General features: G+C 42.3%; 1 protein-coding gene across 4 annotated transcripts in view; it reads left to right on the top strand.

The window, feature by feature from the left end:
• SMAD9 (SMAD family member 9) overlaps positions 1–24,371 on the top strand; it is a 78,937-nt gene extending 54,566 nt beyond the window's left edge. For 3 of the 4 annotated variants that reach the window (XM_039253651.1, XM_039253653.1, XM_039253654.1), the window contains 5 exons: positions 3,358–3,621; positions 7,147–7,257; positions 9,027–9,248; positions 15,638–15,894; positions 21,852–24,371. In XM_039253651.1, the coding sequence (XP_039109582.1) occupies positions 3,358–3,621; positions 7,147–7,257; positions 9,027–9,248; positions 15,638–15,894; positions 21,852–21,995 (998 nt within the window). In that variant the 3' untranslated portion in view covers positions 21,996–24,371. The remainder of the gene's footprint in view (positions 1–3,357; positions 3,622–7,146; positions 7,258–9,026; positions 9,249–15,637; positions 15,895–21,851) is intronic. The other variant, XM_039253655.1, reaches the window with a different exon arrangement.
• Positions 24,372–24,673: the final 302 nt, after the last annotated feature.

The raw sequence follows: 24,673 nt of genomic DNA, 5'->3' as shown, positions 1-24,673 counted from the left end.
AAAGAAAGAAAGAAAGAAAGAAAGAAAGAAAGAAAGAAAGAAAGAAAGAAAGAAAGAAAAAGAAAGGGAAGAAAGGAAGGAGCCTGCTTCGGATTCTGTGTCTTCCCTTTCCCCCTCTGCTCATTCTCTGTCTCTGTCTCCCTCTTAAAAACAAAAAAAAAGAGGGGCGCCTGGTGGCTCAGTCGGTTAAGCATCGGACTTCGGCTCAGGTCATGATCTCACGTTTTGTGGGTTCGAGCCCCACATTGGACTCTGTGCTGACAGCTCAGAGCCCGGAGCCTGTTTCAGATTCTGTGTCTCCCTCTCTCTCTGACCCTCCCCTATTCACACTGTCTCCTTCTCTCAGAAATAAATAAAACTTAAAAAAAAAAGTGTGGTATTTAAAACATGGCATAAAATTGAACCACTGTCTGTAATCTCACCATGTCTTATTTGTAAGCAGCAGCTGTGATCTAGACATAGAATTGAGTAATTAGGAACAAATATTACTATGGATTGAACATTTATGTACTACCCCCCCCCCCAATTCATATGTTGAAAATATTGCCCAAGGTGATATCAGGAGATAGGGGCTTTAGGTGATGATTTGGTCATGAGGATAGACCCTTATGAATGGGATTAGTGCTCTTCTAAAAGAGGTTTCAGAGAAATCCCTCATCCCTACCCACCTTGTAAGGACCCAGATGATCAGAATATGTAGCCTGAGAGAGAGCTTTCTTCAGAATCTGACACCCTGATCTTGGACTTCCCAGCCTCTGAGACTGTGAGGAATAAGTCTTTATTGTTCATAAGCTACCCAGTCTATGGTATTTCTGTTACAACAGTCCAAATGGACTAAGACAGCTATGTTTTGAGTGAAAGTGTTTAAAAATATGATGAGTATAAATCTAAGGTAAACCAGCCAGTCAGGCTGAATAACAGCAGAATGATACCATTGGTTTTCTTTATAAAAATTTTTATCCGGATGGTAAAAATATATTATCAAGGCATTTGTCTCAATAAGGGAAAACAACCTCCCCCTCTTTTTTTCTTTTGGTGCCTCTGATCTTAGGCTTACAAAGAAATGGAATTCTCTGTATTCAGAGGGTGTGAGGCCACTCAAAAAAGAAAAATGAGTGTTTATTTGAACCTTGTTATCACTGTGATGAAGAAACGTCATTGCAACAGAAGCCATATGCCATTTACTCTGTTGGGCCCTCGCTTTCAGACAACTCATGAAGCAAGTCACCTTTTTATTCCTGTGAATTCATGGAACACGTAAAAGGAAGTCTAATGGTTTATCATCCAGCTCATTTTTGAATGATGATGTTGGGTGTCCTCTAATGTCATAAAGCAATATATACACATATTGGCTTTTAAAGGGGGAAGAAATCATTTGTTTCTCTGCCACCCTCAACTCTGGTGGTTTAGTTTAAGACTTTTCATTTACCTGTTTATTTTCTACATGTAGAGTGAAAAAACATTGCTTGTTAAGAAAGACATAAATGTATTATGGTGGGTAAGTGGTAGACTTTGTGATTGATGTTATTTTCTTGCTATTGTTGTTTGTTTATTCTGAAATTTTTAAATGTTTGTTTATTTTTGAGAGAGAGCACAAGTGAGGGGAGGGCAGAGAGAGAGAGCGAGAGAGAGGGATACATTGAATTCGAAGCAGGCTCCAGGCTCTGAGCTGTCAGCACAGAGCCTGACCCGGGGCTCAAACCCATAAACTGTGAGATCAATGACCGGAGCCAAAGTCGGAAACTTAACTGACTGAGCCACCCAGGCACCCCCAAAACATTTACTTGCTTATGAAAGTTTTTGTCAATACTTGCATGCAGTAACAAATCAATAGTGTGATAAAAAACAAGAGCTATCCCATTCATCTCCAGAAACAACTTCTTTTAATCGTTCTTGGTTAGTTCTTTTCCTAGTTCCTTCCATTATTACCAAAAATTATGGAGATAACTCTAGATAATATACTACACAAGTAGACAATGTTTACACATTGATTCCTAAAAATTGTGTAGGTAACTCTATATAATATACTTATAAATCCATTTCTGAATTTATCACCTTTAGATAATTTCATTGACTAATACAAAAGATGAGGATTTAGCTAACTTATATTAACTTTCCTCTTTTTTTCTTCTTTTTAAATCTTTGATATCTATATATTTATAGTTTATGTTTTTTTTTGCTACTGTATTGGTTTCCATTGTGGGATCTGGTGGCAAGACTTATTTTCCCTTAGAAGGTCCTTGGCCGGTTGCTTTCTAGTGTCCACCATTGATGATGGGAAACCAATAGTCCTTAGTATATTCCATTTGCCCTTTGATGTTTGCAGTTTAAGGTGGTATGAGCAGGTCTGGATCTCTTTTCATTAACTGGGTTGTATACTCTGCAGTTCTTTTCAGTGTAATGACATAGATCCTTCTTTAGCTCTGGGAAATTTTCTTTATTACTTCTTTGATCACTTCCGCCCTCAGTTTTCTCTGCTTCTCTTCCTGGAACTTATGTTGGTCACAGGTTGTACTCAACAATATTTATTGAGAACTGCCAGGTGTTGTGACGCCTTAGAAATCACTAGGAACTAGGAATGCCTGGTTAATACTTGCTTTTGAAAATTGCGTCCATTCCTAACTTTTTGTATAAAATCAGGATCAAAAATACTCTTATTTTTTAAAATATGGAACACATAAGAAACACACATGGGCCTTTATAAGTTCTCTTATTGCTGCTTATCTTTTACTTTTATAACTCTCTGTTTACTTTTTCCTTAATGATTTTTAGTTACCTTTAAATCTTTCTGGTAAAGACAAGTAGATTTTTTTTTTTTTACTTTAGCAGCACCACTGAGCCTAAAATTTAGGCTGGCTATCTGAATAATTCAACATGGTCTCTGAGGGAAAAATATTCTGGGCATCACTTAGAAACCAATTTTGCCTTAAAAAAAAAAAAGAACACTTTATTGGCAGAATTAAAGGAAGACACAAACAATTAGATGTGCAGAAGACCAGAGAATAGGGGAGCTCTGGTTATTTCAATGGTAGAAATGAATAGACAGTCTTTAGAGTGCTGACATCAGAACGATTCTCTTCTAAACTTTTTGTTTTTACTGTGATACTCTGTTTAATATTCAGTTTGCAAGAAGAGGGTTTAAGTGTTAAACATTGGTGTTCAGCTTGTTTCACAAGCTCACTTTCTGGGAAAAGATGGGACCTTAACTGACAGTTGTACAGTAAGCACAAAGAATGGTGGATGGGTAGTTCCCAGAAAACAGAGTTTTCTCAGCAAACAGAAACAGCAAGCGTCCACCCGGTTTCGTGCCGACGGGCCAAGGTCAGTTCTAACCCACTGGTTCCTTTCTCGTTCTAGTGCTGCCGCCGGTGCTCGTGCCAAGACACAGTGAATATAACCCCCAGCTCAGCCTCCTGGCCAAGTTCCGCAGTGCCTCCCTCCACAGTGAGCCTCTCATGCCGCACAACGCCACCTATCCTGACTCTTTCCAGCAGCCTCCATGCCCCGCGTTCCCTCCCTCGCCCGGGCCCGGGCACGTGTTCTCACAGTCCCCGTGTACCGCCGGCTACCCTCACTCCCCAGGAAGCCCCTCTGAGCCAGAGAGCCCCTATCAACACTCAGGTCAGTAAAAGCTGCAGTCGGTCTACGTAGAGTATGACCCAATACCGTTATTCATGGTGGGACCGTCGTCATTATCATCACTGGTCACTGATGTGCATATGGAGCTTTACAGTTTATGTGGCAATCTCCTGGGCCATGACCCTGCCCCCTTCTAAGATCAAGGCCATTTGAGAGCAGTTATTCTGGACCTACAACATCTCTTTCAGAAACTAAATGGATTTTTTTTTTTTTTTTTTTTTTTACTGTAGTAGCATTAAAATAATAAAATACCTCTCTGACTGAAGCAGGAAGACTTGGCCTGAGGGCAAGCAACGTGAGGGGTCCATGCTTGGCCTTTTCTTTGCACAACTTTACTGGGGCAGAGTCAGGCCTCACCAGGCCAGTGCATCATCCTTTGTATTGTGTGAAGCCAGCACAGCATCTTGAAGACAGACTTATTCAATAAACATTTGCTGAACTGAAAAAGCCTACGTAAGGGAGAGGGAGTGTGTATGCCATGCTCTGGGCAAAAGGGAGAATCAAGTACATTGTCATGATTGCACGTGCTACCATGCCTAAAAAGTGGTCTAAGTTAGGTAATGAAGAAGGGATTTATATGCACCTCATGAGTGTGAGGTAAATCATATCATGAGGAGCAAGTTCTTAAAGGCATGCGTAGATTCATTCGGTGCTAGATGTTACGATCTGCCTCATTCATTTGTTCATATATTCATTTATTTGAGAGAGATTTATTGAACTTTTATTGTATACAAGAATTGCTTAGGAAGCCGAAAGGAGAATTAAAAGATTGGTAAAAATTGTCCGTATCCTCACAGAACTTACAAAACGTGGAAAGCTAGGGAAAGAGTTGCCCCTTCCTTTCTTGAGTTATTCAGTTCTTCCTTTTGCGCCCTCAGCAATACAGCTACTATTTCATTTAACACACTACATTATATAAGTCCTCGTGGGTCTATTTCCCCCATTCAGTTGTCAGTCATCTTCTCTCGTATGTGTAGCACAGACCCTAAAACACAGTAGTTGCTCATTTGTTGGTTACAGAGTAAATGGATCACCACACAGGCATTTGGAACACAGGGCTGGTGCTCAGAGTTAGAGATACAGATGTTATTGAGTCAGTAGTTAATTACTGAGCATCTGTGAAGTGTCAGGCACTGTACTACCGCTAAAGGTACAACGATGATTGACTATGACTACAGGCTCTGACTTTCAAGAGGTAGAAACTGTTGAGAACAATCATGGTCTCAGTAATGCCTGGGCAGATCATTATAAGGACTTGAACCAAAGAAGGGATATCAGGATGGAACCAAGACAATGAATTTGAGGAGGTAGACTTATAGGACTTGATGTGGGGGTGAGACCCTGGGAGGAAGCTCAGGAGTCATCCACACAGAGTGGAAGGAGATGGCTGCTGTCTTACAAGAGGCTGGATTCACAGAGAAAGGGACGCAACAGGAAGAAGTCATTTGAGGATGGAGCCATGCTTAAGGGACAGGAGGATAATTATGTCACAAAACACATATTTACATAAGATTTATCTGCGCTGTAAAGATGGCCTGCACTGACGTCTTCTTGCACTGGTGGGACTAGCAGATTGATATTTTCTGTCTTCCTTCCCACGAAGGGTGGACCTCAACACCTATGCAGAAGCTGGTTGGTTTTTATGGAGGAAATGGCTTTTCTCATTTCAAAGAAAACAATTCTTTTCTGAATGATTAACAGCAAAATGCAACCTGAATAACAGATCCACAGATAAGTGAGACTAAAAGGAAATCTTGAAATTGGTTCAGCCCTTAATTTTTTTTTTATACAAGCTTTATGGAAATATAGTTGAAACACTGTAGAGTTCACACACTTCAAGTGTGGCATTTAATCGTTTTCTGTATCTTAATTTTTTAAGGCCGTGGTAAAATATGCATCACATAAAATTTGCCATTCTAAAGTGTACAATCTAGCAGCATTAAGTACATTCACAGTTGTGAGCTATCATGACCACTGTCTGTTTCCGAAATTTTTTCATCGACCTGACCGGAATCTGACTCCATTCAGCAGTAACTCCTGATTCTCTTCCTCCTCCTTCCTCCAGCCCCTGGTAACTTCCAACCCACTTCTTATCTCTGTGAATTTGCTTCCTCTAGATACCTCACAGAAGTGAATCTTACAATATCTGCCTTTTTTGTGTCTGCCTCATTTCAGTTAGCATAGCCTTTTCATAGTTTAGGTTGTATCCTGTGCCAGTTACTTCATTTTTGTAACTGGACAATATCTCATTGAATGGACATACCACACTAAAAAAAAATCCATTTGTGGGTTGATGGGTGTTTGGGTTCTTTCCACCTTTTGGCTAGTGTGAATGCTGTTGTAAACACTGGCATGCAAGCATCTGCTTGAGTCCCTGCTTTCAGCTCCTTTGGGCATATGCCTAGTAGTAGATATGGTGATAGGGTAACTCTATGTTCAACCCCTGTATTTTATAGATAGACCCACTCAAGGACCTACAAAACGGCCACCTTGCTTTATGACTTTTCCTATAAACAGGGTCAGTGTTTATTTTTCTCACAAGGAAATGATTTTTATCCACGGTTGCACAGTGTGGTCTGCGTTGGAATTGCCAGCCAGTGCCTGTTAATGTACATGGCTTCATTTAGCCATTGATTTGCAGACTCAGAATTTCTGAGGAATCTGCATCTTTAACAAGTTTCACTAGCAATTTTTATGCACACTTTAAGTGTGGGAACTACTTGAATGGACAAAATTCAATTCCACAAAGGTGGACTGATTTAACTTTTCATGCCACTGAACTCCATCCACCACTAATGTAACAAGACTATTCTGAACAGACATTAGGAATGGATAAGAGGAATCCGTTATTCTGATGTTCTCACTGAAGGTTTATTCCTCTGCTGCAGGAGTTTTTATTGTGTTGTGAATTAATTTCTGATAAGATAGTATCTACTGAATGCACACCATTTGCCTACCCATGATCACTGTCCAATTATAGAACTGGTATTTGGGGAGAAGAGTCCCTCTCAGCATGCCTTGGGGCACAGGTTATAATCAGATTTCAGCTATTCTGCATTTTGGGGAGGAGATTTGGAACTATCTCAGAGAAAGACCATCTCTGTGGCCATTATACAGTCCGTGGCAACAGAGGATTTGAAAATTAAGCTCACTTCAAAGAAGGTTTAGCTTTCTGCTTGAAAGTCAGATTCTTCTGCTATTGCAAAAGCTAGGAGAATAGCTCCTAGATTAGAAATCTTATCATGCAGTCATTGGAACTTATAACCCATAGATAACTCCTAAGTCAGAGGGAAAGCTAATCAGCCATTTTGTGAGGATGTCGGACAACTAATTTCTTCAGGTGACACTCCCAACATCCTGCAGAATAGCCTTATTATATTGCTGGCCTCTCTTTAGCAATAATGCTATCCACCAAGCCCTGGAGTTTCACAGCAAGAAAGGTTGGATCTGACTGTCTTTGTGCAGTTTATCAGTTTGACATTCCTCTGTTTTACTGCTTTCTTTTAGTTGACACACCACCCCCGCCTTATCATGCCACAGAAGCCCCAGGGACCCAGAATGGCCGACCTGTAGATGCCACAGCTGATAGTCATTTAGTGCTGTCAGTGCCTCATGGAGGTAAATTTGTAGATGAACAGCTAAATGTAGCTGTTTTCCAAGGGCATTTCCTATTACCCCAAAACAAAACAAATCCAAAAAGAAGCGAAATGTGCTAGCCTGCTATTTCACATGTGTTTTAAAGGGCAGAAAGCATGGCTGTGCATTTTAACTTTGGCATTCCTCAGTACCGTAGACTGAATGTTTGTTTATCATTCTGGTTACTAGAGTAAGTTAACTTTTTATTTTAATCTAACATTTAGATGTTTGTAGTTCTTGATGTTTAGTACAGGAAGTGGTATTTAATTAAGTTAGCAATTTTGTCCCAATGGTGTTTATACTATAGTTTTGTCGTGGTGTCTTTGATTTAGCTGAGAGGGGGATTTTACATCTTACACATATATGTAAATATGTAAGGAGGTTTTTTGCAGGATTTTATCTGTTTCTTATAATAAGCTAGATAAATGTTGCTCAATTTTCATGTTCACATAAACCACATGGAGATCTTCTATAAGTGCGGGTTTGGATTCCGTAGGTCCGGGGTGGGACCCACGGTTAGCGTTCCTAGCAAGCTCCGAGGTGATGCCCACGCAGTGGTTTCAGGAACCACGTGGGGTGGAGAGGGTGTAACGGAACTTACCGTTTAACGTCTGCCAGGGTGAAGTCTTCTATAAGTAAGGACCCTTTTGTAAATCAGATAATAACCCCCTAACTTACGTTTCAAAAATGTATGTTTTCATGCATGTAGGAATGCACGGTAGATATAAGACTAACTAGGATATTCGAAGAGAGCTAATATAATCAATAAAAAGATGGAGGAAGAGTATATACGTGGCAAAGAATTAGCACTCTGAACTGTGGCTGGTTATTGGCAACTTAATTAGCTTTGAAAAATTTGGCATAACATTCATGGATGTCCTAATGAAAACTGTCTTTAAAATAGTTTATGCCAGAAATAACTAAGTACTCCGTGTGTACACAGCAGAGAATATGAGTCTATGTAGATGGGTTTTTTTTCTTTCTTAAATAATTTAAAGTCCTCTCTGGAGTGTCTGATTCGACTTTTTTTTTTTTTTTTTTTAATTTTTTTTCTAGGAGAGAGAGAGACAGCGTGAGCAGGGGAGGGTCAGAGAGAGAGGGAGTCACAGACTGAAACAGGCTCCAGGCTCTGAGCTNAGAGGGAGTCACAGACTGAAACAGGCTCCAGGCTCTGAGCTGGCAGTCAGCACAGAGCCCGACGCAGGGCTCGAACCCACGAACCGCGAGATCATGACCTAAGCGAAAGTTGGACGCTTAACCGACTAAGCCACCCAGGCGCCCCTGATTCGACTTTTATTATGTCCAGACTATTATATTTCATCTTTAGTTTGTTAGAAAATGATACTCTTGTCACACGGATTCGGTTTGGTACAGTGACAGTAATATGCTATCATTCACACATAAAGAGGAAGTGACTTGGCCTCCTTTCTTGGAGCTATCTCCTTTAGGGGTGGTGGAATTGACATTGATCTGTTCATATCATTGTTTGTGAGGCCCCTTCAATACTTATAAATATGATTACAAATGCTCTAACCAGGGGAGAGTCACAGGGACCGTGGCCACGTGTGTGTTAGCCAGATGAGCTAACGTAGCTTCTGTCAAGTGACGGGTTTGAAAAGACCACAAAGAGCATCCTTGCCTTGCGGCCACTTTTCTGGTTAACAGCACTGATGTGGGTTTGCAGGTGGGACCCTGGGCTGGGAAGCCTGGCGTGACACTAGGGATGTGCTCTCTGATTCTTTGTCTTTCAGACTTTCGACCGGTTTGCTACGAGGAGCCGCAGCACTGGTGCTCTGTTGCGTACTATGAACTGAACAACCGAGTTGGGGAGACGTTCCAGGCCTCCTCCCGAAGCGTGCTTATAGATGGATTCACAGACCCTTCAAATAACAGGAACAGATTCTGTCTTGGACTTCTTTCTAATGTAAACAGAAACTCAACAATAGAAAACACCAGGAGACACATAGGAAAGGGTAAAAGCAAATATGTAATTCCTGTATTCTTCTGAGCTAAAACATGGGAGAGAAACACGCCACGTACGGGCTACATAACCTAGCAGGCTGGCCCCAGGCTGGTGAGCTGGGAGAAAGCGCCTCAGTCTCTCTGTTTCTAGAGTCAGCACGGGGTAAATATTATGAACACAGACAAGATAGTAAATATGAAAGCAGGATGAAATTCTTGAACAGAACTATCATGAATTATTTTCAGATTGCCAAAAGATGGAAAGTAAGATAAGAGGAATTCCGGCTCGGTGATTATATATATATATCAAATAAAGGGACCTTTGGAGACTTAGAAGCGAGGTAATGAAAATCATGACCTGTTTATGTTTGGAAACCTTTGGCAATGATTGGCATTCTCCTGTGGCCAGGCATTGGTATGAAGCAGATGGGCACAGGCTTCCCTGGGGTCTGGCCAATGATACTTTGAAGCCTGTCTCATCACCATGATTAATGGTAGCAAATCCTAACCGAGTGTGAGGCCTGGTTGCAGATCTTTAAATCATTTTCTTTGTATTAGAAGAGTTGGTAGTATTTGATACCTGGTTGTCCACTATTATGTCAGACTACTGTGGATTCCCAGGCGTACAGAACCTTTAGAGTCATTTTATCTTTTCTCTCCCCCTCCAGCCCTTAGACCACTTCAGCAAGGTAGCCACAAGCCTTTTTTTTTTTTTTTTTTTTTCAAATTTCCAGAGGAGACTGATTATTGCACTTGGTGATAATTATATTATTCTTCCTAACGTACCCCCTAAATGTCTTCTGTCATAGGAAACCTCCAAGCTGTTGATGAGAAACGGCTTGAATTGTTGACTCTCATGGTGATATTTATGTTTGTTTATATCCTGTATTTTTCCATAGTGGCTTTGAGGTGGCACAAGGGAAAACTTTGCAGTGAAGTGATCAATGAAAAATAGAAAATCAGAAACTGAGGGCTGATTGAGAGTAGCAGGGAAGGAGAATACAGCTAAAGGTGACCATTGTAATTGTGATTAAAATTTTGCTCTAGGTTTCCTGACAGGGAGGTCAAAACAAGGAAACAGACTGTATTGCAATTTTTATCCCAAAGGAGGAAACATAGCCATTCTTCAAAGGAAATAATACTTTCCCTTTGAATGAATTCTTTTTTTTTTTTTTTTTAATTTTTAATGTTTTTTACTTATTTCCGAGAGAGAGAGACAGCATGAGCAGGGGAAGGTCAGAGAGAGAGGGAGACACAGAATGTGAAGCAGGCTCCAGGCTCTGAGCTAGCTGTCAGCACAGAGCCCCACGCGGGACTCGAACCCACAAACCGTGAGATCATGACCTGAGCCGAAGTCGGATGCTTAACTGACTGAGCCACCCAGGTTCCTCCCTTTGACTGAATTCTTAAATAAATTTCTCAGGCACTATGATTTTACTTAGAACATAGATAAGAATTTCCATGTGCAATTGGAGACAGACATTAAAACATTGTGGAGTTGTGTGCTGATGGGCTTTGCAGATTGGTCTGTGTATTAGACTTTAGACTTATGTTGATGTCACTGATCTAAAGATAGAATTCAGATATTAAAAGGGTGTTGTATACCTTCTGGGAACCCGTCTGAAAGTAGCTTGTGTAAAGTGCTGCTGCTGCAGACATGGAGAGTTGAGGTTCTGCATTACTGCCTGAGAGTGAATCCCCAGGTTAAGAAGCCATCGGAATAAGAGCTAGGACCAATGGCCTTTCATGAAAGCCAGGAAGTCTGTCTGAGTGCTCATTGGATGGAACCACACTCCATCCTCATGTGGTCTCCCATGCAAAGTCAGAGTCTTCTCAGAAAGCTGTTTGGGGGGCCCCTGGGTGTCTCAGTCAGTTAAGCGTCTGACTTCGGCTCAGGTCATGATCTCATGGTTTGTGGGTTCGAGCCCCGCTTCGGGCTCTGTGCTGACATCTAGCTCAGAGCCTGGAGCCTGTCTTTGGATTCTGTATCTCCCTCTCTCTCTGACTCTCCCCTGCTCACACTGTCTCTCTCTCTCTCTCTCTCAGAAAAAAATAAAACATTAAAAAAATAAAAACAAACAAAAAAAAGAAAGCTGTTTGGAAGTGCTTTAATGTGGAAAAAAAATTTTTTAGAGGAGCTAATAAGGCATACATAAAGCATGGTGTGCACACACAAAGTTGTCTTAGAATATTTTTTAAGTTATTTATTTATTTATTCTGAGAGAGAGAGAGAGAGAGAGCGAGCATTGGCAGGGGAGGGGCAGAGAGAGGGAGAGAGAGAATCCCAAGCAGGCTCCCTGCTGTCAGTGTGGAGCCCGATATGGGACTCAAACCTATGAACCGTGAGATTATGACTGGAGCCAAAATCAAGAGTTGGACACTTAACCGACTGAGCCATCCAGGTACCCCAAAATATTTTTAAAGGAAGAGCTATCAGTCTTCTATGAGGTCAAGGGGCCATTTCTCAGGTGCTCCTTTGGATTATTTGGTTCTGAGCAGCATGGCTTCCTGGAGCACCAGCCTGAATAAATTTGCAGCAAAACGCCTGCCTAGATTATTGAATAAGTTAACTTTTTCTGTGGAGTTACTTAATAGAGACTCTTGGATTTCAGACATATGCCTTCGTCTCACAAATATTTGTTGAGCCTCTATTCTTAGCCAGACTATTCCAGCACTAGGGATGTAGCATTTGGAAACAAAGAAACAAAACAAAGACAAAAAATCCTGCTTCCATGGGTTACATATTATAACCAAGGCATGACGGGAAGAAATAATGTTATGTTTTATGATTAGAGAAAAACCCAGGAGAGGAAGAGAATGGGGAAAGCATGTTTTAATGTAGAAAGGAGTGACCAGGGAAGGCTTTCCTAACAAGGTGACATTTGAGCAGAAAGGGAAAGAGGGAATTAGCCACATGGAGGGGGACCTTTCGAAGCAGAGGGAACAGCAGGGGCAAAGCCCAGAAGCCCACCAGGTACATTGTAAGGAACAGCAGGGAAGCCAGGGTGAGTGGGCCAAGTGAGTAGTAAGGGAATGGGGAAATCTTTGGGGGGGTGGGGGTGGGGAAGGACGAGGTCGCAGTGACCTTGAGGCCGGTTTAAGCACTTTGGCTTTGACTCTGCATAAAATAGGAAGATAGATTTAAGTTGAGACCTGAATTTTCACCTTAAAAGGATCCCCTGGCTATTAAAATAAAATTAAACTGTTAGTAGGGTAAGGGTAGAAAGTTTAAAAAACATGCGTAAAAGAGAAGCCTGAAAGGTATATCACAAATGTTAGCTTTGATTGTAGCTGAGTTTTAGTCTCTGCATCTCTGTATTTTCTAAATGTTCTCTAGTGAGCTTTCCTGCTCCTGTAAGGATGTGATGGAGAGGGGGTGCGGCGGGGGGAAGGTGGGATGTGGCATGTAAGGGCACGCCAGGATTGCCACAGCAGTGTGGCCCAGCGGGCAGAGTGGCTGAGTGTGAGTAGTGAGGTGGGCCATTCACCGTAGGCCACACAGGTATGATGAACCTGTTTGTTCATTGTAGTGTCCAAGGAGACTTCAAGCCTTCAAATACAGATTTGGGGCCTGACCTTGCTACCAGCCCAGAGATGGCTTTGTGTGAATTAGAAGCCCCTTTCTCAAGATAAGTTACTGCCATCTTCTGGAGAAGCTTTATAATGACTGTATAAATCTTGAACAGCTATGAGGCACACACACCCTGGAGTTGTGCAGTGCACAACTGTAGGCACAGTCCAATGGAGGGCCTATCCTCTGAACCAAAGCCCTAGTGTGGATCTGGAACTCTGTGTTTTTATATTATTTTTCTGATCATACGTTAAAACATTTTTTTTTTGGAAAATTTCAAACATAACAAAAGTGGACAGAATCATGCAGTAAATATTGATACCACCATCTCTAGCTTCAATAAGGATTCACATTCTGTGCATTTTTTCCTCTATCCCTCCACAATATTTTTGCAAGAGCACTCAAGACATATTTTAATGTTTATTTTTGAGAGAGAGAGAGAGAGTGAGTGGGGGGCGGGGTGCAGAGAGAGGATCTAGAGAGGGCTGTATGCTGTCAGCACAGAGCCTGACCTGGGGCTCAAACTCAGGAACCATGAGATCATGACCTGAGCCAAAGTCAGACGCTCAACTTACTGAGCCACCCAGGCACCCCTTGCAAGAGTCTTTTAAAATCAATCTCAGGTTTCATATCCTTTCTCCATAGATTTGAGTGTATATATAGAGATATACATATATTTGTCCTGCCGCTCAGAGCTGACTCAGGCCTCCATGTGCTCATTCCGTGGGCTCTGGCCCCTCTTTTTGCTCAGGACGCTAAACCACCACCTGCCTGCCCCGTCTCTTCTCTGCTTTCCCTACTCTGGCAACTGTGCTGTGGTTGCAGGTAATACTTTAACAGGATTGAAAATTATCCTCTAAATAAAGACCAGGGTCAGATAACAAAAGTCCTATCTATTCTACTTAGTAGGTTCTGGGAGGATTATAGATTTGAAGGTCATTCAATTCAAACACATACTGAATACTTAGCAGTCTCCTCTGGCTCTTTCCCCACTGGTTCACCCTCTTCTGAAAAAACCACCACCACTGCAGAGGCAGGCCCTCCCCCTTCCCCCCTTCCCCAGCTGCCCAGGGGGAGGGCTCACAGCGGCTGGTAAAGGAAGTCTGCTTGTATTCACCCCTGCCTCACCCCCATGTCCATGCAGTCAGGTAACTATGTCCCAGTCAGTTCGGACCTTTCTGCCTACTCTGCACCGCCTGGGCCATTGGTGCCAGACCCCAGGCTGTTCAGGGACAGTGAGAAGGGACATGAGAAAGAGCAGGGAGTGGAGAGCTGAGAAAAAAGGAGGGGGCGGGGGCGGCAGCCCGTTGTAAGTGGCGAGAGGGGAACCTGGGCCTGGACATCAGATGCTTTCGCTTTGTGACTCCACATCTGTGTCTCCAGTGCTATGGCTGCAATGCGTAGTACTGAAAACCATTCTGTTCTAAAATTGTATTACGGGAAAGGAGATGGGAAAAGGAAACAGGAGATGGGAAAAGGAAACAGTAAATGGGATGGGAGGCAGTCACAGTAATGCACAGTTGTCGCAGGTGCTGCTTAGAAGCTGACAGAGGCCCTGGGCAGCTATCTGCCCTGTGATGTGTCCTCAGTGTGGCTGTGCAGAACCCCCCAGGGTCTCTGGATTCTGTGACTTAAAAATCTGTATTTGCCATTTGAGGAGATCCAAAGTATATGACTCTAGGGGTATCCTGGCTCATTTCTATGAACACCTTGTGACTGCACAGTGATTGTGCTCACAGTCACATTGACAGCTAATGCTGGAGAACCGTGTTTCCCCTGAAAGCCTAAAGGAAACCCGTTCTGGATTTAACATTCACTAGACTAGAACATCTTCGTTTTATCTAATCCCAGTTGCTTGCTCTACAATTATGTTAACTTATGTTAAACCCAGATACTTGGAGGGAAAGAATCAGCTCAGATTTAATTTGGAGTGAAAATTAGCCTGGGCAGCACCAATCTCGGGATGCTATCTTGCTTTTTTAAGTATAAGAATGTGAGATAAAGTAGCATAAGCTGAATTTTTATTGTGAGTCTATATCTGAAAAAGGTGGCAAGGATTTCCTTTTTCCTAAGTAAAATATAGGCATTATTTTTGTGATCCATAATAGTAGGTGACAAGTTAAGAATTTTTTAATGTTTTTATTTTTGAGAGAGAGTGAGAACTGGGGAATGACAGAGAGAGAGAGAGGGACACACAGAATCCAAAGCAGGCCCCAGGCTTTGAGCTGTCAGCACAGAGGCTGATGCGGGGCTTGAACTCACAAACTATGAGACCATGACCTGAGCTGAAGTCGGACACCCAACCGAGTCAGCCAGCACCCTCAGAGCTTTTAGTGAATAATGGAGCATCTGAGTGGCTCACTTGGTTAAGCATCCGACTTCGGCTCAGGTCACGATCTCACAGTTTGTGGGTTTGAGCCCCACGTCGGGCTCTGTGCTGACAGCTCAGAGCCTGGAGCCTGCTTCGGATTCTGTGTCTCCCTCTATCTCTGCTTCTCCCTCACTCATGCTCTCTCTCTCAAAAATAAATATTTAAAAATAGAGTGAAAAAGCATGAGATTGAGAGTGACAAAAGGAGTAGTAAATGAGAGCCTCGGCAATCATTGTAAACATGGGGGTTGCCATCCGCCTTTAAATGGACTGGCAGGAAACAAACCCAGATTATAATTAGAAGTCACTGAGGTCACACTGCTTCCTGTGGTTGGTAATAGTAACATTAATTGCACAATAGACAGTCAGACACCTTGAAGTTGCAATGATAAGGGGACAGTGTTCATCCTAAACTAATGGTGCTGCTGCCTGAGAACCCTGTTCTTACTTACCTCGCAGGCGTGCATTTATACTATGTTGGGGGAGAAGTGTACGCCGAGTGTGTGAGTGACAGCAGCATCTTCGTGCAGAGCCGGAACTGCAACTATCAGCACGGCTTCCACCCGGCCACCGTCTGCAAGATCCCCAGCGGCTGCAGCCTCAAGATCTTCAACAACCAGCTCTTTGCTCAGCTGCTGGCGCAGTCAGTTCACCATGGGTTCGAAGTCGTCTACGAGTTAACTAAGATGTGCACTATCCGGATGAGCTTTGTGAAGGTAAGGAGTGCTTGCTCTCAGATTAAGGTAGAAAATGAACAACTAAATAAAATGAGCCAAAATGAATCTTTGGGTGATGTGTGGCAGCTCTACAGTCAGTTCAGGTAGACAGCAGGGTTTTTGTGGAGGAGAGGGGTTTGGGGAGCTCTGTTCAGTTGTTTTTAGGAAGAGCTCCCCTATGAGTAAGTATCAACTCTCTTCTTTAGCAGTTACAAGAAAATACTTAAGCATGTTAGCTTTGGAGGCACCTGGGTGGCTCCCATCGGTTGAGCATCTGACTTCAGGTCAGATTATGATCTCACAGTTCATGGGTTTGCACCCTGCGTCGGGCTTTGTGTGGACAACCTGGACCCTGGAGCCTGCTTTGGATTCTATGTCTCCCTCTCTGTTTCTGCCCCTTCCCTGCTCGTGCTCGCTCTCTCTCTCTCTCCCCAAAATAAATAAACATTAAAAACATGTTAGTTTTGAAGGAAGAACTAGTTAAGGTAGTTGTCTGATTTTTTTCATGCAGAAGATAAAGTGACAAGGATAATTTTATAGGACTTCATGCCACAGAGGTTTTCTTCATCTGTCAAATTGCTGAGCACTGTTGTCTCCAAATAAATGGTTGTTGAATTTATCTGAATTAAGTAAAACGTTGTTCTAACTCTTAGAAAGCTTCCAGACAGAAGAGGTGATATTTATAACTAAGCCACAAAATAGGCAGTACTGGTTCTAATGCAAGCTAGTGTACAGTAAGTTGCTATTATAAAGGCATAAACAAATTGGGATAGAAATATTATGGGTGGATATGATTAACTCAGAGAGAAGTAGATGTTCTGTATATGAATATTTGTTGAATATTTCTTGAATTAGGTCTTACTAATGTTGCTGTGAAGGTTGGAGACTGAGGAAGTTACTTAGTGGGAAGGAAGCACAGCTGGGTTTGTACACTGAAGCCACACACTCCGATGTCACATCTGCTGTTGCATCTCATGCAGAGCACTGGGAATAATTCTAATATTTCAAAATCTGAGCGTGTTTATCACACTAACTGGGTGTATGTGACATAGTTTTCACATTGTTGCATACCTATTCAAGAAATCAGTATGGCTTTTTCCAGGTTTATTTTTTTTCTAATTTTTATTTATTTTGAGAGAGAGGGAGGGGCAGAAAGAGAGGAGAGAGAGAGAATCCCAAGCAGGCTTCTCGCTGTCAGAGGAGAGCCCGACTAGGTGCTTGAACCCATGAACTGTGAGATCATGACCTGAGCTGAAATCAAGCCTGGGACACTTGACTGACTGAGCCACCCAGCTGCCTGTTCCAGGTTTTTTCAAAGTAAAATTTATTAATCCTTTAAAGTTATCAGGAAACATAGTTGTCCTATTTTTCTATAACTCTATTTTTTTTGTATTTGTAATTTTAGTAATTATTTAAAAAACGACAATCGAGAACATAGTTTCCAATGGAGAAAATGGCTTTTTGAAATTATTTCTTTCATGATGACAAAGCAGTTTTATTCAAGTTTACTGTGAAGCTTTTAAGGCATGTTTATACTGGAAAGCAATTAGCAAATACCTGGAAATCTTTTCAAACGTTTTGATACGTTAGAGCCAGCAGAGGGCATTAAATCGCTGTGAACGCACAGCCACTTGACTCCTAGTTGTTTTTTCCGGGTTCGTGTTTTTAAAATTAGGATGAAATGCCAGTACGTCAGAGGTAATCATCTCACTGTACTATGAGTTTGCACAGAAACCTGATTGTCCTAAGATCAGTTAGGTGTATTTCATAAAGCTATACAATTCACAGCAAAAACAGTTAACTAATATTGCAAATACAGCAACAACAGATGGCTAGTTTAAAAGAAATTTAAATGAGTAAGGAAGAATGTGAAGTATGTGAGGTGGTGGGTGTTAACTAAGTTAATGTGGTGATCATGTCACAATATATGCGTACATCCAGTCACCATGTTGTACACCCGGAGCAAACACAGTGTGTATCAGTTGTATCTCAACAAACTTGGGGGGGGTGGGATAGTACAAATAAAAATAATGTAAAATATCTCTTTAGTAATTACATATCAGTTATGTATTAATATCTTAGGTATGTTGAATTGAATAAAACACACTATCAATCTTTAAAAAATACAAGAAATTATAGAGGACTAAACACTGGTGGCTGCCATTGAGGGGTGATGGGCTAGATCATCCTTACCTCTGATGTTTACTGATTCTAGGACTCATCCAGTCAGTCAGTGAGATGTTACTGAGCGCCCACCTTGTGCCGCAGCAGGCACCATTCTACGTTGTGGGATACATCAGTGATTACCCAAGATCTGTGCCCTCATGGAATCAATATTCCACTAGGGAGAGACAGGCAATAAACAACAGCTGTACTGAAGAACCTGCATGGAAAGAGAAACATAGAGCAGGATGTGGGGAGTTGGGAGTAATGGAGTAGGGTAGTTTGCAAGCTTTAAAAAGGTGAGCATCATGGGCCTCACTGGGGACTTGAAGGAGATGAGGGAGTTAAATCATGAAGGTATCTGGAGGGGAAGTAGAGGGAAGGGCAGACCCTACAGCAAGAGCATGCCCTGACATTTGTAGGAACCAGGAGGCCAGGGCGCCTGGAGTGTGAGTGGCGAGCTGGGGGGTGACATCAGAGCAGTGATAGGGACCCAGGTCAATGCTTTAGAAGCCGCTACAAGGATTTCAGCTTTTACTCTAACAAGATAGGGAGCCCTGAAGGGATAGGAGCAGAGAATTTCTTAAAGGATCACTATAGTTACTATGCGGATTGCAAATATTATGCAGGCAAGGACGGAAGCAGAGAGACCCGCTAAGAGCCCACTGCAGTACTCAGTTGAGAGAGGACAGTTGCTCTCAGTTGAGAGAGGAGCGTTATGGTAGAAGTTGTAAGAAGGGTAACGATTCTGAGTTGTGCAGGTGATTCTGGGTGACGTATGAAAAAGGAGGAGTGAGGGAGATGAAGTTCCCGCCACCCAGGGCTGAGGAGATAAAAGTGGGTCAGGTTTAGATAGAAGATTGAGTTCAGTGTTAGTGAGGGAAACTTTGCACTGACACACATCCCGGTGGAAATGCTGAAGAGACGGTTCAAGGTGCGAGTCAGGATGTAGGGAGAGGGCTGGGCTGGAGATGTTAGTGTAGGAATTGTTAGCACGTGCACACTCTCTGTCCATGAGCCCGAGTGGAACTGCCAGTAGTTTGAGTTTAACAGAGAGGATCAGGGGTTCTAGGACAGAGCCCTGGGACACTTCAACCTCAAAGGAGAAAGAACCAGCAAAGAAAACTGAGGAAGATTAACCAATGTAGGAGTGAAACCAAGAAAGTAAGCTGCTCTTTAAACCAAAAGAAGAAAGTATATTGAGGGGAGAGAACAAACCAAATCACATACTGCCCAACTGACTCAGAGACTGAGAGCTGGTCATTAATTTTAGCAGGTAAGGGTTTTTTTTTTAATGTTTAAAGGATTTTTTTTAATGTTTATTAATTTAGTTTGAGAGAAAGAAAGAGAGTGAGCTAGGGAGGGGCAGAGAGAGGGAGAGAATCCCGAGCAGGCTCCAAGGCGCCAGCACAGAGCCGCACACAGGGCTCGATCCCAAGACTGTAAGATCATGACCTGTGCCAAAATCGAGTCGGACGTTTAACTGACTGAGCCAACCAGGTGCCCCAGTTTTTTTTTTTTTTTTATCTTAACAGAAACAGTTGTGTTGAAGGCTGGGGTTGAAATGCCTATCAGAATGGAATTAAGAGAGAACAGAAGGAGAGGAATTGATACAGCCAGTTCGGACAACTCTTTGGAGGGTTTTTGCTAGGAAAAGGGTCAGAAGTATAGGGCAGTAAGTGGTGGTAAGCAGTGGAGCCGAGAGAAGTATTTTGAAGATGGGAGATATTTCATCATATCCCTATGTTGATGGGAATGATCCAACAGAAAACAAAATATCATAGGAGAGATGGGGGAGATTTCCTGGAATGATGTTCTTGGGAAGGCATTTGAGTCTTACGCACAGCTCGGTGCACCAGCTTATTTGGAAGCACCGGTAACTAGTCTGTAGTGAGAGGTACAAAGGCTGAGTATGTCGGTGCAGGTGTTGTGGAAACCCTTCTGATTACTTCATTCCAGTCAAAATACGAAAGAAGATCATCATTCTCAAGTAGACTGGGGAGTAGGTGTTAGAGGCTGTAGGGAGAAGGACAGTCCTTTGGGGTGTGGGGGGTAGTGGGAGAGCACAGGGACCGGGGGAGTGTCATTCGATTGCCAGGTGGCATCATAAGGGCACTTGAGGCTTGTGGTCACGAATGTAAAGTGTGATCAGGCAGCGTGGTTGTGTTGAAATCCAATTTTTTAAAAACTACACATAATCACTGTTCCCAATAAGAGTAATTTGTGATCTCTCTTCATTTTTAAAAATAACTTTTCACTGGTATATAACGTCTAGAGAAAAAAATACATGAGCTTATTTTTTTCTTTATCTTTACTGTCTTCCCCATGAATGGTAATAAATGGGAAAATGCCAAAAGTGAGCCAGAAAGAGAGAGGAGAAACAAGCTTTGTTAATCAACCTTGAATCATCAAGAACACCCTCAGTTCTCTTTCTCTCTTTACAGTTTTCAGATCCAGTCACTGGTCTGTAGTGAGCATCTGTGCAAAACACTGTTCAGCAGTAAGGGGTTGAATGTAAGGTCAGGCTCCTTCCCTCGTGGAAGAGAAAATGATTTGTCAGTGTTTCCGATCTGACTAGAGACCAGACCATCTCTAGGTCTGTGTATTTAGTTGTGAGCCCAAAGGTAATCCTTTGATTTCGATTCATCTTACGGTGTCTGGTTGATATAGAAGTTGTCTTGTACTTACCGGAAGGTTAAGTGCACCTTCTCTCAGCTGTCAGGAGCGGCTCTGGTGTGTGGGCTCTGTGTGCAAGGAGGCCTGTCTGTGTCACACCTCTGCAGGCTGACCATAAAGTCTGGCACGTCACTTTTGGCTCTGTTTTTGTTTTTTTTTTAATGCAATTGAATGGCAGGTCGGCTAACATACAGTGTATACAGTGTGTTCTTGGTTTTGGGGGTAGATTCCCATGATTCATCACTTAACATACAACACCCAGTGCTCATCCCACAAGTGCCCTCCTCAGTGCCCATCACCCACTTTCCCCTCTCTCCACCCCCATCAACCCTCAGTTTGTTCTCTGTGGGTTTTTTTATTTTGGGTTTTTTTTTTTTAATGTTTTATTTATTTCTGAAAGACAGAGACAGCGTGAGCAGGGGAGGGTCAGAGAGAGAGGGAGATACAGAATCTGAAGCAGGCTCCAGGCTCTGAGCTAGCTGTCAGCACAGCGCCTGACACAGGACTCAAACCTGCGAGCCATGAGATCATGATGTGAGCCGAAGTCGGACGCCCAACCAACTGAGCCACCCAGGCGCCTGTGTTCTCTGTGTTTTAAGAGTCTCTTATGGTTTGCCTCTCTCCCTCTCTGTTAACTATTTTTTCCCCTCCCCTTCCCCTACGGTCTTTTGTTAAGTTTCTCAAGTTCAACATATGAGTGAAAACATATGGTATCTGTCTTTCTCTGACTGACTTATTTCACTTAGCACAATACCCTCCAGTGCCATCCACGTTGCTACAAATGGCAGGATTTCATTCTTTCTCATTGCCATGTAGTATCCCATTGTATAGATAAACCACATCTTCTTGATCCATTCATCAGTAAATTTGGCTATTGTTGAAAATGCTGCTTATAAACATTGGGGTACATGTGCCCCCTCTGCATCAACACTCCTGTATCCTTTGGATAAATTCCTTGTAGTGCTATTGCTGGGTCATAGAGTAGTTCTATTTTTAATTTTTTGAGGAACGTCCACACTGTTTTCCAGAGCGGCTGCACCAGTTTGCATTCCCACCAACGGTGCAGGGGGTGCCCATTTCTCCACATCCTCACTCTTGGCTCTCTTCTTGCTTTTCAGGGCTGGGGAGCTGAGTATCATCGCCAGGATGTCACGAGCACCCCCTGCTGGATTGAGATTCATCTTCATGGGCCACTGCAGTGGCTGGACAAAGTTCTGACTCAGATGGGCTCTCCACATAACCCCATCTCATCGGTGTCTTAACAGTCAGTCATGCCTTCATCGGCATTTCTAGAGCATAGATGCTATTGCAGGCAGTGGCTTACACCATTTCAGGTTTGCAACTAACTGAAGTGTCTAAGTACATATGTAAATACATATAATATATACTATTCATATTTTTTATCACCAGTTGTTTTGTGCTTTCTAGTTAAACCTGATGCCAGTACAACGTGATTAGAAAAGCAGGTTTTTCACGCCTGTGCTATAATAATAGGAAGCAGCTTCTATTGTGGGCAGTAACAAATGAAAGGCAACTGTGTCAATAGTATTTGAAAAATGTTGGCAGAATAAGAGGCGGCTTTAGTCAGCTGTGTCATTGTAAGGCATGTTGGGTGGCCTACCAGAAAAATATCAAAACCGTTTATATATTACAAGGGTACTAGCAGCACTAGAGCAAATAACACTTTCAGACAAAAGAAAAAAGCAGTCGAACCCATATAATTTAAACAATCTCACTTTTAGTGTTATCAGCAAGGAAAACAACAACAACAACAGATCAAGCCTGTAAAATCAGTTATGTAAGACAAGTCACGAAAATGATTTTATTTCTCAAGTTGAAATACCGATAGCTGGATGATTGTGCTGATATTAATGGTACATATGAAACAAATTTAAACTGTGATTGCAAAAGAAACTGTGAAGCTGGGAGCCACATTGCCTCATAATCTACCACTGAGAAAAACAAAAAACAGAATGAGTCTAATACATGGGAAGGTTAATATGAAAACAGCAGGAAATGAGCATCATTCCCAAATTGCAAAACAAGACCAGAACTTAGCCCAAGAATCAGCCAGGGAGATACTTGCTCCCCACGCAGGGAATCAGGGCTGTGTCTTCCAGGTTCCTGAAGTCTGGCAGCCTGGCCACCTCTGGAGTCTGCACGGTGAGCGAGAGGACCGTGTGTGCACATCTTGCGTGGAGAAGCAGCAGTAAAATAAGAAGCAGCAGAAGATCCTGCGTTTCCGTACCCCTTCTCACGTTCCCATCAAGAGACTCATGGCAAGGGCACTCCTTTTGCCGCATTTTCCCCACACGTTGGCACATACTATTTACAGATGACTAAAACCGTGGTGAAGCCTTTCAGAAAATCTGGACACATTGCTGGGATGAAGTTTATGAGTTATTTAACTTAGTGTCTCGATCTGCTGGTCACATCTGGTAGCCTCTTATAAAGCTGAAACCTCATACCCGGAAATAACTTCCTAAATAGGATAATAAGTTCATAATCCTTATAATTTCTGGGGAACAGTGGTACTAGAGAGTGGGACACTGAAAAAATATATATGGTATTAAAAACTAGTTCTTAGTTACTCTTGGATGATAAAGAAAGGAGAGGAAAATTCCCCCCATTTCTAGGTACTTTCATATATATATATAATTCCCACCCACTAAACACTGCACTGCTTCGAAAAATATTTCACACCCTCTTAAAAATGTATAATTTAAGAAGGTAATTATGCTTGCAACAGACGGTCCTTCAGTAATCCAAGAGGCTTCTTCATTTATACATTCTATCTCAAGGCTTTTTAGCATTAGCACACAGTCGTTGCTTCTCGTTGAATTGTATTCAAGGTAGAAATGATCCTGTGAAAAAGATACATGAGTGAGCGCCTACCATCACCTCCTGTAAGCACTAGTGTTATCTAATAGAACCTTTCATATATGCAATAGAAAATAGTTCCACGTTAAAATTAGGTGGTCCATTTAGTGTTTAGAAACCCCGTAGTTCATTGGTTCATCACCTATGTACTGTGCTCCTGTGCGTGCTGGGTACAGTGTTAGGTACTGTGGAATCCAGTGTAAACCAGAGACAGCCCCAGACTCTGGAGCTGAGAATCTATTAGGAAACCTGTGTAGACATCTTGATGTATTTGAACTTTTAAAACAAAACAAAACCTGCAATCTTTTTCTGCTTGAAAAAAAAAAAACCACAACGGATGATTTCTTAACTATCTTTCTTTTGAAACTTACTTCCCTTCTTTTCTGACCAATCAGGTAAGGGATGAAGTCTTCCTTGGATAATTACTTTTCTTCAGTGCTTCAAAGTTATTTGTTTTCTCTCCTTGCTTTCTTATCTTCCAGTTTTTCCCCATTTCTTTTCTTGGAAGAGGCTTTAATATGGTCAGTCTTCCTCATATGAGTACCTTTCCGTGAGAACATCAGGTACACATGGCTTTTGCTTCAGAGATTTAACATGACTTTCTTGATCTCCTCACAAGTGCTCAAACTCATCCTCTGGTAACCCGATACCTTTGCAGAATGAATTGTAACTGGTTGTTTGTAAGTTACATTTAAAAAATTTTTTTTAAGGTTTATTTATTGTTGAGAGAGAGAAAAAGAGAGAGCATGAGTTGGGGAGCGGAGAAGGAGACATTGAGCAGGTTTCAGGCTCTGAGCTGTCAGCACAGAGCCCGACATGGGGCTTGAACTCACAAACTGCAAAATCATGTCCTGAGCTGCAGTCAGACACTTAACCGACTGAGCCACTCAGGTGCCCCGCTTATAAGTTATGTTTTAAACAAATAAACAAACCTGCATTTTCATGCAGCTTTGGGAAACCAGGACAAAATACTCCAGTGAGCCTGTGTTATTCCTTTGAAAAAAGCACATGATTAAAGCGGTACATTTGCGAAATCACCAGTGTGTCTCACCCAGAGCCT

Source organism: Hyaena hyaena, unplaced genomic scaffold (assembly GCF_003009895.1).
Source record: "Hyaena hyaena isolate Hyena2069 unplaced genomic scaffold, ASM300989v1 scaffold_457, whole genome shotgun sequence".
NCBI lineage: Eukaryota > Metazoa > Chordata > Mammalia > Carnivora > Hyaenidae > Hyaena > Hyaena hyaena.
Note: the sequence above shows the minus strand (reverse complement) of the source record. Positions and strands in the feature narration are given on the sequence as shown.